Source organism: Galendromus occidentalis, unplaced genomic scaffold (assembly GCF_000255335.2).
Source record: "Galendromus occidentalis unplaced genomic scaffold, Mocc_1.1 scf7180000077511, whole genome shotgun sequence".
Taxonomy (NCBI): Eukaryota; Metazoa; Arthropoda; class Arachnida; order Mesostigmata; family Phytoseiidae; genus Galendromus; species Galendromus occidentalis.
Window position 1 is genome coordinate 1,327,212 of NW_003805499.1, and position 15,018 is coordinate 1,342,229.

Below are 15,018 nucleotides of genomic sequence, written 5' to 3' on the forward strand. Positions count from 1 at the left end.
GCAAAATATTCAATGTTGTGCGGGAGAATACAAGCGCGCATGTATGTATGTATATCAACTTGCGCCAGGCGTTTGTCCACTGACCCTCGGTCGTAGCACGTCTTCGCCGGCGAACTTTCCAAACTTCCTGAATAGGTGCCTCATTCAGCGTGTGCGTCGGTATGTTCCCCAGCCGTTCGGCTCCCCGAGCGGACGCTGCTAGGTTCTACGATCAACGGAGTTGTCCTTATACGTGGTCCGTAAGCTGTCCGCAAGGAACTGGCGACCTGTCCGTCCGTCCGCCCGACCGACCGACCAACCGACTGACTGAGGCTCACGTAGCGCTCTTCAAGCAACGTCAGTGCAGTTGCAAAGTCCGTTTATAGAACGTATTTCCGTTTCGTAGAACCTATTCAAGTCGCGTTGCAGATTCCCGCGCCATACAGCGCCCTGACAGATAGGCGACTCTATTTTCGCTCTGCCTGCTGCCGAGTGTATTTGCCACCATCGAATAGCGATTGCCGGATTGGAGGCACTCCTCACGACGGATTTCGAAAATTTATATTTTCGGGATTATTTTCCCGTCGACGTTCTCTCGAAACGCGTTTTACAAGCCTGAACTTGGCCCTAACTTCTAATGAGTGTTTGATGGTTGCGCGCTCCGCTCGCCTTTTTCTCCACCGACGTCGGATCATACGGCGTCCCAGAACTTTCTGAGGGCGCCGCGAACAAGCTGTCGAATTCGGTCGGATACATCGCCTACTTCTCCCAAGTCAGCGGAAAAATCTCCGAGTGAGAGAATGATTCGACTTCAAAATCGGATGCACAGGGGCAAAGTCTCTCCTTTCGCCGTACCGTGCTTCAGAGTCGATGTGACGAGTGCATGAGAGTTCAAATCTATCAAACTTCTTGGATGGATGGATTGAGGAACAGTTCCTGATTCCACCCACTCAAACCTAGTGATCCAACATGGTCCGCGTGAAAAGCCGTGAATCTGCAAGCTCCTCCCGAAAAACAGGGGTCGAGCGCAGTCGTGACCAACTCTGCACCAGGACGGCTTGCTTCCGATGTCTCCCCCGGTACTATGTATAATCAACCGAGTTCTGATGATGATCATGATCATATTCGTGAGAGATCTGGGTGAGGAGGCCGTCGTGAGAGCAGCAGGTATACTGCCGGGTTGAGGTGGTATTCCGATCTTGATAATAATCAATCTCACTTGCTGACATCGACGAAAGATTCATTAGCGAAAACACAGACAGTACGGAGCTCGCTCGTAGTCGGTAGATCAACAGAACATACGGATAGCGACAAAGAGTCGTCGCAGAACGGCGGCGAGACGCACTAAAAATCATTCGGCGTTCTTCAGGGCGCTTCGACGGAATCTCCGAGCGTTTCAGGACCTCCCCGAAGAGGCCGTCGGCCGGAAACCGGGAGGTTCTCTAAGGAAGATTTCCCTGAATCACACAAGGATTCTGGCTAGCGAGAAGAAACTTCCATCCCCCCGATGAGACGAGGGAAGCACCAAGTCTCTCTGCTGAAAAAAAAACGAAGCATCGCAAGAAAATCCTGATTCCTTACAGCACCAATCCTTGAGTTGGAGCCGGGGCGTCAGCCATGCCTGATGTGGATCTACAAGAGATTCTCCGGCGTTTATTAAAAGTGAGGAAAACAAAGTCTCTGTACGTAGATCTGAAACTCGATGAAATCCACTACATCATCGAGAAGTCGCAAGAGATCTTCGCCGCTCAGCCCATGTTGATAGAGTTGAATCCTCCCTTGCACATTTGTGGCGACACCCATGGTCAATTCCACGATCTTCTGCGGATACTCAATCAAGGTGTGGACATCTAACGCGATCGTATAGTGGTAATCGATTGTCGGCAGATCGCAAGCCCGGGGAAAGAAGTCGATAATTTCAGCGTAGCGTTGCTAATTCTCTGGGAGTTCTTCTCTTCAAGGAAAACATCCCCCAGCCGCGAACTATCTGTTCCTGGGAGATTACGTCGACCGCGGACGCAACTCGATCGAAGTGCTCTGTTTGTTATTGATATACAAGATTAAGTACCCCGGCAATGTTTTTATGCTCCGAGGAAACCACGAATGCATCCGTATAAACTCGATGTACGGTTTCTTGACCGAATGCCGACACCGATACAACCTAGAACTCTACCAGAAGTTCAACGACCTGTTCGCGTGGCTGCCCCTCGCCGGTATTCGGATTGGTTGACTTATATCTTCAACTTCGTTCATCACTGAAAAGGAATTTGATTGAAAACATGCTCCTGATTCCCATCCACTAATTCCATTCTCCTTCCGCAGCCTTAGTGGCGGACAAGATCTTCTGCTGCCACGGGGGACCTTCCCCAGACATAAAAACTTTCGATTGCGTTCGAGCACTGCCACGACCCATGCACGACGTACCCGATTCGGGCATCGCGTGCGATCTCTTGTGGGCGGATCCGTTTCCAGGCCGCGGCTGGGTCCAGAGTGACCGAGGAGTTTCGTATTTATTCGGGGCCGATGCTCTGCAGAAGTTTCTCGCTCAGCTAGGTCTCGACCTCGTGGCTCGAGCCCATCAGGTATCCGAGACAGGAATCAGGAGAATCATGACTCTTTGCTGCGAATTGGGAATAGTTCCGAAACTTCCGCTTCAATGTCCTGTTCCTCCCTCTTCTCCGTCTGCATTTCTCGCATAGACTGTCTGGAACTTACTATTCCCGATGTCCGCTCGGCGAATAGGCTCTACGGAACATTTCACGACATCTCACCTCCGTCCGTCTTCTCATCAGGTTGTCGCTGAGGGTTACGAGTTCTTCGCTGACAGATCCTGCGTGACAATATTTTCTGCGCCCAACTATTGTAATGAGTTCGATAATGCCGCAGCGATGATGACAGTCGCTCCGGACCTGACGTGCTCGTTCCGGATCCTCCGGCCGGTGTCTCGCCACATTAAGTATCCGATTTCGCAAGGAGATTGAGCGCGAAAAAATTATTCAATCTTAGAATAAACAACTTTTCCACAAGACCTCCGACCCACATACGAGCCGCCCCACCGAACGACTTCAATCATTCTCCTATGATCTATTTCCGGTGAATCGTATAGCCCTGTCATTGTGATCGGTCCGGATAGGAGCGAGATCTTCTGGACCGGTCCTGAGTTCGCTGGGGCCAAACGACGATGCTGCAACCGACTCCATTCATCTGCGAGCTCGATTCGGTATCTAAGCCGAACGGCTGTTCATCGCTTGCTCCAGATGTTCTTCGTTGTCAATGCCATCGGGAAACGATAAACTTATAATTGCGTTACGTTATCGGCAGGAGAGCCAGGTCGAGCGAAACGGACCGAATCGATTTTTACTTTTTGTTTCCTCGCCCATAGTCAAAGTGCAACGCCGACTGAGCAGCTGGAAAGTCTCCTTCCCCACCTTCGCTTGCTGGCTCGCTTGCACCAACCATCACCCCGTCGCTTATTTCTCTCAAGTTAAACCGACCCGTTGCCCATGCTGAATGGAAATGCAATTTTCATTCTGCAAGAGATAACGACCCGTCGTGGACTTTCATTGGCGAACGGTATCTGGATGATCTGGGTGCCTGGAGCGTTTTCCTGCTCCGCGAGCTGTACGCTCCCGTTCGGCTTGTGGGCCCGGTGGGCGGGCGGTCGGTCGGTCGGTCCCGCCGACAGACAAGGCTTCGAAAATACTGCTCTCTTCCCGGGCTCGATCCTCGCCGCCTTATCATCCTCAGCCGCTTTCCTTTGCTCGTTGCGTTCCTCCGCTCCTTCTTGACTGCAGAAAGGCTACCGGTCGGTCGGTCCGTGCGTCCGTCCGCATGCCCACCCGTTTGCTTCAGCAGGCGCTAATCGTCTCAGTCAGCCAAATCACCCGCACTGCCATTGCCGCCACGACCACCACCTCCACCACCCGATGAATCCTGCTGACACACAAAGGGTGTTGCCTGAGGCGAGTGACTCACCTCGTCACTATTCTGCTTTTCAAACTGCCTGTCGTCGTCATTGTCCTGTCGTGCGACATTTTTGCGGACGTTTCCCGCGTCCCGACTCGCCTAATCCATGCTACGTCGTGAGCTTCATCCTTCGCGTATACAGACTCCCGAAGAACAGCTCCGTGACGGAATTCTCGGCTCGGTGAGAAGGAAGACGGACCCGACGTCTAAATGGGGACCGGGAGAAATTGCAGAGTCACCGCCGCACCTGATCCGAAACAAATCCTCGGCTTCATCTTCAGTCGCAAGACGTGTCCGAGATCGACCTCGGACATGCGTCACTGCGGTGATGCAACAACGCTTCGGGAACGCAGTGCGCAATCCGAACACGACGACGGTATCGTAGGACAAGATTGGCTCAGGTTGATAGTATTTATGATAACTCGATAATAAGCTGTGGCTTAATTCATTTAGGAGTGTTTGCAGCGGTCGTCGCAGGGAAGGCGGTGCACGTTCAGACAAAATTGGGTTTGACTGGCTTCTCGGAGAGCGTCACAAGCGGCCGCCTCGTTCGTCCCTAGAGCCCCGGTGGGCTAAATTACGCTCGACCCGAACCGTAGACTGCATAGACGTGGCCATTCGTGCGCTGCGCCACCGACACCAATTCGATTCCAGTCGAACTGGATAACGTGTTCCCCTCGACCAATCCTGGCCAGCGTCAACTTTTTCAACACTACGCTCAAAGAACTCGCTCCACTCAGGCTTTGTGCGTCTTCATTGAGTTACGTCTTCGATCCTCGACGCCCACACAGAAGTTGGTCCAAATGGATATTGTTCGAAGTCGGTACGTAATAACCTGAGAGATAAGAGCTTCTCGATTTTTCGATTCCTCCACAGCCTACATCCCTTCCGGGGCCGACGTCCGCCGCATTGCGCAAAGGAGCTCGTCAACGCGACGGCTTCACTCTAGTGTCCCAATAAGTCGGAATCCGAGGGGAAACGGACTCGGCGCACTGTCGGCGCGCGTCGAATTATCCACGCGGCTGGAAATAGATCACATGATTGAGCTCAAGTGGAGCGCACGGAGCCTCCGGATAGACTCGGCGCATGCTTCGCGCCTTTTGAAACCGGAGCAAATGATTTGTAAAACTATTCTCTCTCCCTCCCTCCCTACTCTCTCAGAATCACAGATACGGACCAGGCGATGACCATGCCGATGCTCTGGGTCGATCCGCTGAACCGTTCAAAGTCGATCTACGAATGATCTACCGCGAAATCCCTCTCGACGTCCAGCTGATCCCTCGTATTCTCTTGTGTTGTCGTCTTGTTGGCGATCCATTTGGCCCCTGCTCGTCGTTTGCCAATAACAACGCACACGAAGACGAACGTACCGCCCTTGTTGTGGTCTATTGTAATTCGTAACTCTGTAATGTCAATAAGAAGCAACGGCCGCAGAGGCGGACGACCGGGCGGGTGGGAGCCACCCTTACCATCGTTCACTTGTACCTCATGTTGCCTTGCTTGCCAACCCCATCGTTCTCTCGACCGCACCGTCTTCGGCTGGAGGAGGGCGTGTCAAACGAGATGGGAGCCTTAGAACTCATAGCGAAGAAAGTCGTCTGCGGTTGGCATCCACCCCAAACACTGTGTGTTGGTCGAATGGAACACGTGTTTTTCCTCCGAAAAAAGCTCAAGAACGATCCGCTTCCTATCAGCCGACACATATTCTACACCTACATGTATCTAGATAAGCATGAGCCGGAGGAGATGAATATGTCCAGACTGTGAGCCAGGATCCGGAGCTCTAGCGGAGCACGAGGAACAACCGCCTGAATGTGCAGCGTCCCAGAGAATCGCGGAATTCCCAGATGATTTCTACCGAGCTAGTAGCTATGGAGAGTGGCCCCGAAGTATTTTCTGAATGAGCACCCTGTCGGGAACCATCCTGACAGGTCTTGGAAACTTCTTCCTGGAAACGGCATGCGACGCGGAGCATCGTGATTCGGGATTGTGCCGCAACGGTACCCCGTCCGCCGCTGTGGCTTATAACCAGCGACATGCGGTTCAGAGGCGTGATCATCTGTGCGCTGTTCTTGCGCTCATCGGATGAATGAAGGATCAATGATCATTTTCTATTAAGCCAGGAATCGCACTTCTTCGCTCTGAATACGCCCCTATACGCCGTCATTCAGGGAAGCAGCTATCTGCCTCGTCTAACACGCTCTCTTGATCGGAGCAAAGATACGCGCGGCACTTGAACGCTCGGATTACGAGGCCCCCGTTTGTATACTCGTTCCTAAAAATCATTTTTGCTCATCAGTCATCGTAGCATTGGATTTGAATATTGCTCGAAGGCAGCAGACTATCAAGAGTCTTAACGGATACATCGAAACAAATCGCGTAAAGAACCTCAAGCGTTGCGTCAGAGAACTGCTTCCTACGGCGGACGATTGCGCCGCATCGTTCCGAGAGAAATTTCGGTTTGAGTGCTTGAGAGTGATTTGGCGAAATTTATTTTTCCGCAACGTTCGGAATCGTTCTCGCTGAAAGTCTCTTGGCAGCCGACGTCCGCAAATAGACACGCTTTGGGGGTTGTTCGGCCGTCCACTAGGATTGCCGGAGCACCGCCACCGTCGCTTCAGTGGAGTAAGTGAGTGAGCGGCGGGGAGCGCACGGGGCGAAGCTCTTTATCGCCACTCCATAAGGAGCTGGGCCATTTATTGAAAGGAACATTTGCCACATCCCTCACATCTTTTCCCACGGAAAGCTCTACTCGTCTTCCCGATTCCCGTGCCAAGCGCAAGGAGAGGACTGACAGACGGTGTCTATCCACCGAACAGCTCGCCTCCTGGAAACAATGAAGAACAATGACGAGAAACCTCGTAAGGGGAAAAAGTCCTTGTGCGCGATTTTTTTCTCACAAATGAAGTTTTCTCTCAAACAGCAAGTTGCAGGCGCGGCACAGAATTAGAGCAAGTCGACACAGATTTCGAGCCAAAAAACTCCGATTTCCGGTGTATCAGGTTTCCGGGAAGCCGTTGCATCGTCCGAAAAGGGAACCGACTCGCACGAAATATTTAAAAAACATCCGATGGTGCCAGTATCCACGTATCCATCACACCGCCCATCCGCAGGACGAGGGGAGCGACGAATAACTTCGTCGGATGGAATGAAACTCGAGTCAAGGATCATTATTCGAACGACGGCTTGTGAAATTCCCGGTTGGATTAGTCCGCTGGCTGAGATAAAAGGTTCAAGAAGAAATTGATGGAGTCAGGAGGTGGGGTAAGGAAGAGGATGAGGAGCGAAGCTCAACTACTCTCTGCATCTCTCTCACTTTTCCGGATATCCTTCGCTTCTTAATAAGGATAAGTCTCTGTCTTCATTTAATGAACTCGCGACTCGATGTAATTGGGAACGTTCGCCCGTCCGCCCGTCGCTCGCTGCTCCGGCATCCCACTATAGTCATCGGCACGAGTCCGGCCTCGGTTGATCTTTTTCCCGGGCTCGATCATATGGAACCCTCGAGCAAGCAAATTTCGAACGCACTGAGAAACCCGAGGATCTAGTAGAATATTAATAGAGTCCGTGCTCTTTTGACTTGATGAAACGAGTCGCATTTATTCGCTCCGGACGAGTCAGATTTCCGAGTATGGTCTGGGAATGGGTCTACCGATAAGAAGTCCGAGGAGGAGACATTGGCGACGATTACGCCTTTGCCTGGTCGTCGGAAGCGAGAGAGACAAAAATCACAGGATGCCTTTAAACTGTGGAAATCATCAATAAATTATCAATTACCGCGAGCCCCAGATCGGGGGAAGCGCTCCGGGCTAGGGGAAGGAAGTCGGAGGGACCTTGTCCCGGATTCCTGGAAGAGGCGTTGGGATGAGTTTGAAACCCGCTCTGAGTTTTGTTCGCTCGGCCAGATTTGAGCACCCTTTCGTAAGTGCTCTTCCATCTATCCTCATCTAGAGTCCGAAATTCTTCTTCGTGGATATTTTCCGCCTCACCCATCTCCGACGACAAGGAGTGAGCTCGTTCTGCGTCGCACTTCTAGAGCCGCGAATTCCGCTACCGGCTTGTCGAGAGCGCACCCCGAGATGTCAACCTCGAATGCAGCGCGGCGATGACAAAGACCGGATGAATGGGAAGAAGAAGATTTTGCTCGCGATAGTATTGATGTCAATGCACACGCTCAGCACGCTGCTCAGTCAAGATATGGAGGCTCGTAGTGTGTTTTCTTCTTCATTCTCGTTGTTCATCCCGTCTTCTGAGTGCAGTCAGCGGGGCAGCCAGCTCGCTCGTCAGAGCGGCTTGTCGGACGGCCACCAGCGAAGCGAATGAAAGGCGCACCGGCTCTTTCTCTGCTCTGGCGCTATTGGAAAACGATTCGTCGTACAATTATGGAACATTTATCGCTATTCGAGCCATCCGGCTAGCCTCCCGCCTCCCCCTTGTTCCCTGTCTCATCACCCGCTTGATTGTCTTCGACGTCATTGTCCTCGGTTGTCATGTATCTGTCGATGACTCCGGTCCTCAAAATTGAAGTCGGATTCTGTGTCTTCTCGACGCAGATATCTAGGTACCCGCGCTCCGAGGTACGGGGCGACACGGGCGTTCTTCGCTCTTTCAGACGATCCCGGAGCTCCGCGCGTTTGTCTGACGCTGTTTTTTCCCCGGCCGATATATTTGATTCTGCGACTCCGGAATCCCGTGGCAGACCGGAAGAAAGAAATTCCCACCGACGATTAGACGCGTCAACGGAAATCTGTTTTCATATCAAGACTCAACAAAGTTTGGCGTCGAGGGAACGGCGAGTTTCCTGCTCCTCTCCTCGCCGGCGGAACCGTCTCGCTGCTCATCTCCACGACCGTTTCCCGCACGAGTTCGATGCCTGGGAAGCAACAGCAGCAGGAAATTCATCGATGAATGCTGCTGGGAAACGCGTTGACACGAGAGCGTTGAGACGAAGCTCCCGGCGGGGACAAATGTGGGGAGAAAAATCCCCAAAATGGACTTCACACTTTTTCAGAACTCCTCGATCAGGCGGAAAACCAAATCCAGACAACACCTGCAATCACGCTCCTTGACGGGAATCCCGGACTTCTTCGCGCTCCGTTGCCTCGTCCGAGAGCTCGATATTCCTTGACGTGAGGAAAGTACAAGTCCCAATCATCTGAAGGAAGCGCTCTTCAAGCAGAGGGGTACATTGTTCCGTAGATGGGTCTGGATGCGGCGTCAGCATGATCATTCGGCATTCCCCGCTCAGGAACGAAGAATCCAACTGCCTTGATGAAACTCGCTCGGACATCATTTTGATTAATGATAACGAATACTTCGAAGATGCATTCAAGACCTATGCTTGTCACAGCTCGGCGTAGATCACGCTCGGGTAGATGATTGGAGCATCGATTACCCACAATGAAAGACCGAGTCGAACTCTACAATTCCGTCTCGGACGCTTCGGAACAAAAAAATAGTACCAGAATATCCGACGAGCTGGAGAGCTTGGATAGATGACCACAGGTGCCAAAAAAAGACGAACGGAGATGGCTCCTCGGATCTGAGAGGCTTTCTAAAGTTTCCGGATGTCTCCGATCTCACTCAGATTATCGCCCGAGGAGAGCTGTCCCACGAAGGAGGCATTCGCTCGGAGCAACCCGTCAGAAGAGCGAGACGAGGCACGGGGAGAGCCTTTTTCGCTCTCGGGAAATCTGTCCCCGGCTTCCTTTGATTCCGGTGAGACCCTTGGAGACGAGGTTCCCTCTTCGACACCTCTCTCCCGTGAGGCAAGCTCTCAGGTTCCTCCCTCATGCCTGTACTTCGCGCGTCCTCGAAGCAAGCTCCTTTGGTTAATGTATTCCGAACTTTCTTGGCGCATGCTCTTCGCATCGGCCAGCGGACGTCTCCTCGACTTTCCATTCTAGCGGAGCTTCACGTTTCATTCTGAGTGAGTCATCTGAATGTGCTGCGGAATTATCGCTATCGCTCGACTCGCCGCAAAAGAATGCAGGAGAATCACCATGATGAGCTCACGGGAAGCAGGAGCATTCTGCTCGATACTACTTTAAGGTCTTCGTGGGTGCAGTGTCTGGTAGTTGGTCGGTCCTTTCGGATCCCCGACCCCGACTGAAAGTTGGCTTTCCGTAGTTGTAGTAGTATTCGGGCTTGTGGCAATCAGGTCTCGAATGAAGATGGACTGCCTACTGTACGTTCTCGCCACGCTGCCTCTCAGCCATCGGCTTGTCGTTAAATATTTACGAGGGAACATCGAAGTTTACTTTGCACCACGGCGCTGCTCCCTCCAGCAAGCGACCATCGACGACCGGGCTTGTCGCCTACGGCACCCACGAATCGTCCATGAATGGAAGGTCTCCGAAAGCAGTTTTTGCTTTCCGTGCTCGAGCTAGAAAGTCTCCGGGAGTGGAGACCTTCTGGATACCCGCAGGCGAAACTTCGTTCGACTTACGCGCACGGACGAACATGACATCGATATCGATCACTTATCTACGGTCGGCTCCCGGATTCAGCCTTTGGCGTATGGTATACATTTGGGGTTCTCGCTTGAGTCGAACGAAATAAGAGGGCCGATTCGCGATCCGGGACTGATCGAGTCAAACATGACGGAGCTTGAGAGCTGCAAATACGCTCCACGGCCAGCACAGCTCTATCGAGAGCGATCCGAAGTGACTCACTCGACACTGTCCACTCCCATCCTGCCCACATTTTCATTCCGACAGCGCGCGGCGTTCAGTCTCGGCAAGTCGAGCGGAATCTTAGTTTTCTCGGCCGCCCCTGCCAACAGCCGATGACCGAAGTCACACGGTGTGAGCGAGGTGCCACAGAAAACAAATCGTCTTGCAATGGGATCCGGAACAGCAAGCTCTCGAATACCCCGACAAGAGGGATGCGACCGCGAGGTCTTGTGATGGTGCGTCGATCATTTCCTTTTCTCGACTACGATCGCTTGGAGAGGGCGCGCAGTATTGGATCAATCGGAGTCGATACATCCGGACAACGACGCGACATCAAGAGCAACACCGGAAGGGATTTTCCGGACCGAGAGTAGTTGCTCGGAGCAGAACGAACGAAAAATCCGGAATCGACTCTCGCGGTAGAATCAACAGAAGGAAATAAAGCGACAGACGGACCTGATGACGATGGATTCTAGAATCAAGCGTTTTCGTTGAACTTTGGAAAATCTTGGCAGTGAGCTCCAGACGTTCACAGGGGAATTCCTGATTTGCTCAAATGATTCCCCTCTGGGCGGAGCCTAGAAAACGCCAGTGAGGAAGTGCTCTCTCTACCGCAATAATTCCCGACTTCAATTCTCAAGCCCGCTCTTCGCTTCTATGAGGCGCGATGTTTTTTCATTCCCATGTTTCAGGCGTGAGGCTCTCTATGCGAATTCTGTCGTCGTTGATCTGAGCGAGCGCCCACACCCGGCCGTGATTGAATGAGAGTTCTGGGATCGACTGACTTAGAGAGAGTCGACGTCCTCGTCGCGAAGTCCGTGAAAATGAGGCTCAGGCTCATCGGAGTGCTAATTGGGCTAGAGTTGGTGCAAGTTCAATGTGCACATGGACATCCATGGATCAGCAGGGCGGACCGATGGTGGGGAACTCCTTTGCGTCATTTGGTGAGCCGTCTTCCCGATATGTAGTCCTTAAGAGATCAGAGCCCCGACACCTGTCGAAGGGAAAGCTGCATTACTATATCTGACTGAGGAAATATGCGAGCATGTCGATGTACACAGAGAAAATTCCAGGATGGGAACGTATACGGTATCGTTGCGAGTCTCGAACCAGAATTCGCTCAGCTCGAGGCACCGACACCCAGATTGATTATTCTGATCAGAATCTACAGCTGCCTCCATGATTCGCTAGCAGACACTGTACATATGATCAGCTATCCGGGAAGTGTGGAGAAGGACGAAACCGAGCCCGGCACAAAGAACGTCGCGATAGGTCCCACCGACTCGCGAGACATGCGCTCCAGCGCTGATGTACCCCGCACAGACAAGGGGACATTCCGACCTCCCAGGTGAGAGAATCCGTCGTCGGTCGGGTACCGGGCACCTAGGACTCTTCACGAGGTCCCCTGGTACATTCAGCGATAGCTGCGACTGATCGTCGGGAGGCGGTGAAATGCTGTGATCTCTGAAAAGGTTCCTTTACGGATTTCTGATATTTATCACACTTCGGAACCCTGTAATAGGGAGGAAACTTTTTTCAGATATAAACCCAGGACAGAAAACGCTTCACCGGTCACACCGAAAGAACGTCCGCGGTACTGAGCGCCCCAGGAAGACGCTTGACCGGAGAGGCTCATGAATCATGCGCAGAATTATCCGTCACGTCCAGAATCCTCACCGAGTACTTCCCCTGCGAGGGAGTACGACCGTTCCACCTGCTCCTTGCAAATGCAGTGGACGTGAATTCTTTTCACCTCATGTGTTGGGTTGAGAGAGCGAAGAGAGGAAGCTTATTCCACACATGAATCATCCTCGGGCTCCCGATATTTATCATGTCTCCCTCGGAGCAAAGTTCTCCACATTGATGCATGCGGGATCTACATCTTCGGAGTAGGCATTACGCACAGAGCACTTACCGTCTGAGCACCTTCGAAGAGCTCCAAGAACGGGATAGAGCAGCTTGCGAGAATAGGAATGCCTCGCTGAGATCTTGCGAACTACTGACAGATGATCTCCAGAGGAGTAGGATCTCGCTATGGCTACGTCCCCAGAGAAGCCTCGGACGTCCCTTCGGAGGCGCTTTAGTTCGGAGATGAGAATTCAGCCGAAGCTGTACATAATGCCGGATTCATAACCTGTGACAGTGATCGTTAGCTTCTGGGACGAGTGACGATTCCATCGATCGGAGCATTGAGCGCGGTGGTCAGCAGATATGAATGAACTTGACTCTCTAGTAGGGCCAGCATTAGGGTCCATGAGCTCTTGCGGAATCGTAAGTGAAATCAGCGAAGAAATGGTGTGTTTACGCGACTTGATGTCTGCATAGCTGGCAGTTTTGGCCTGGGATCATCTACCTGATATAAATACGGATCTAAGAGGTTGCGGCCATCCCTTAGCTCAATCAAGATGGTTCGCTTCATGCTACTTCTCCTAGGTATGTAATACGGAAGAAGGCAATCTTTCTTCCGAGACCGGACGAGTTCTCCGGTCGGGATAATCGGAATAAGGTTTGTGCTAGCAGTTCGGAGTTACCGTCCCTCGGGGTGAGTAGAGCTCCGTGTCGCTGGCAGAAGTGAAGATTCTGATTTTGCGCATCGCCTCTCTGACATTCGCTGTGTTGGAAACACTTGTTCATGCTCTCGAAATAAATCCTAAATGAGGATTGAGAAATTTTATTGGTTTCCCGACTCTTCAATGTTTGAATTTCCGGCAATCGTCGGAACTCATTGCTGCGATATCTCCTCATGGTTTCTCTTGCTCGCATTGGGATCGATCGTAGCCAGCAGGCATTCGCTAAGGATATACCTTGGAGAATTTGCGCGGGAATCCCGTAATGGGAATTATACCCGGAATGTCTAGCTCAATTGGGATGGGTTAGGTCACCAAGATCTCGACAGAAATCCCGCACATTATTTCGGGTCCTGCTCGTTCATGCTGAATATGGTGATGTTACAACCACAAAATTGTCTCACAGGTGTCCAAGGGCTGAGCGCCTTATCTGGGCGATCAGACTGTGACTGGAAAGTTTTAGATGAGGCCGCCTCAAATTTCGTGTTCGCGGGAGCGAACTCCACCATGCCCGTGACTTCAGAAGAACTCGACGAAGTTTGTAAAATTGCCGAAAACGCCATCGCGCTGTGCGAAAGTTTTGCGAAGGACTGTACTAGTGGTCTGGGTGAGATGATTATATTTAATCACACTGATAATGTTCTTCGCGAACTGTTTCCTACTCCTCGTGGTAACGAATGCGAATGAATTCTATTCATGTCCTCAACTTATATAAGGCGGACATATACGGAGGGGGATAATTATACATCGACAGAAGCGGCAATGATTACGATATTCCTCGATGCGGCCAAAAAAGATCGCCAGGAGCGCTGTGAGTGGAACCGAGAAGAGTACTTGGATGTTGCGACGTGTCTCCAGGAGGAAGCGTCGGAAGGACTCAGATTTTGCAATGCGAGGCAAGCCGGCTATCTTCAGGCCGTTCTGAGGAAGGAAAAGAAGATCCGCGTTCCGCTCGCGTGCTGGTCGGTCATAGTCGAGATCCGAAGGCGAAGATCGATTCACCGGAATAAGCAAGCAGACTTCCATCGCTAAACTTTCTTCTCGTGGTTGCAGTTATCAGAAGCAGTACGAACTGTGCATCAACAGAGCTAGCTCGATTTGCGGAAGAAAATACATGAGATACACGAAGAAGGTACGATGTCGAAGAAAACAGGGCTAACGGGAGAAATATCGCGATCGAGACGGGAGATGATCTCATCGTTATTGTGCAGCCAAGTAATCTCGCGTCGGAGCGAGAGACGCTCCTCGATTGCAGAGAGTCACAATCGTTTTGAATTTCCCCAGGTCATAAGCATAATGTCTGACGAGTTGAAGGATACGGCATGCAGGAAGTACACAAAAAATCCCGATTTGTGTGACGAGCTGCCCGCTGTGAGGCCTGTTAGACAGCCTATGTTCTCTACAATAATTCCTGCCCTTGTGAAGATTGTGGGCCTGAACTGAGGTCAACATGGAAAGACTGTTTGAGCAACGGATACCCAGAATATTGAGCTGAGAGCTGTCGCCCGTTCCGACGAATAAACGTTATCAGCACCATCAGTCCAAACGGGTGATGAGCGGGTCTACCGTGTGGGCGATGGAAATATCTTCAGGTGATCGACCGGGAGCTGTTCGAGGTGTTCGGTCAAACTTGGTAAACGAGAGAGGAACAATCCCGGCGGCGGAAAACGTATCGGTCGAGCGGAATTCGGAACGAACAAGGATCGTAGACGACGCTATTTTGTCTTTCCGATGACTCCGTCCCTTACGCCGACATTGCCTGAGACAGTATCGTCTTCCCTCCAGGAAGCGAAGATTTTGATAATCAGTCAGTGTTTCCGCTATTCCACCAC

At 51.8% G+C, this 15,018-nt stretch overlaps 2 protein-coding genes across 2 annotated transcripts; both read left to right on the forward strand.

The window, feature by feature from the left end:
- Positions 1-1,596: 1,596 nt before the first annotated feature.
- LOC100901847 (serine/threonine-protein phosphatase PP1-1-like) lies at positions 1,597-2,960 on the forward strand. The gene is made up of 4 exons (XM_029112505.1): positions 1,597-1,819; positions 1,941-2,192; positions 2,302-2,561; positions 2,772-2,960. Exons 1-4 carry the CDS (start codon positions 1,597-1,599, stop codon positions 2,958-2,960), a joined length of 924 nt encoding a protein of 307 aa, XP_028968338.1.
- A 10,038-nt stretch (positions 2,961-12,998) lies between these two features.
- On the forward strand, positions 12,999-14,723 carry LOC100903477 (uncharacterized). The gene is made up of 5 exons (XM_003746964.2): positions 12,999-13,052; positions 13,593-13,793; positions 13,941-14,148; positions 14,240-14,318; positions 14,471-14,723. Exons 1-5 carry the CDS (start codon positions 13,025-13,027, stop codon positions 14,627-14,629), a joined length of 675 nt encoding a protein of 224 aa, XP_003747012.1. The 5' UTR covers positions 12,999-13,024; the 3' UTR covers positions 14,630-14,723.
- The last annotated feature ends 295 nt before the right edge of the window (positions 14,724-15,018 follow it).

Excerpts from the sequence above, each read along its gene's own strand:
- LOC100901847 (XM_029112505.1), top strand. The coding sequence starts at position 1,597 with ATGCCTGATGTGGATCTACAAGAGATTCTCCGGCGTTTATTAAAAGTG. Across the intron at positions 1,820-1,940 it reads TCTGCGGATACTCAATCAAG|GAAAACATCCCCCAGCCGCG; the intron begins GTGTGGACATCT and ends CTTCTCTTCAAG. Across the intron at positions 2,193-2,301 it reads CGCGTGGCTGCCCCTCGCCG|CCTTAGTGGCGGACAAGATC; the intron begins GTATTCGGATTG and ends CTCCTTCCGCAG.
- LOC100903477 (XM_003746964.2), top strand. The coding sequence starts at position 13,025 with ATGGTTCGCTTCATGCTACTTCTCCTAG. Across the intron at positions 13,053-13,592 it reads CTTCATGCTACTTCTCCTAG|GTGTCCAAGGGCTGAGCGCC; the intron begins GTATGTAATACG and ends ATTGTCTCACAG. Across the intron at positions 13,794-13,940 it reads GGACTGTACTAGTGGTCTGG|AAGCGGCAATGATTACGATA; the intron begins GTGAGATGATTA and ends ATACATCGACAG.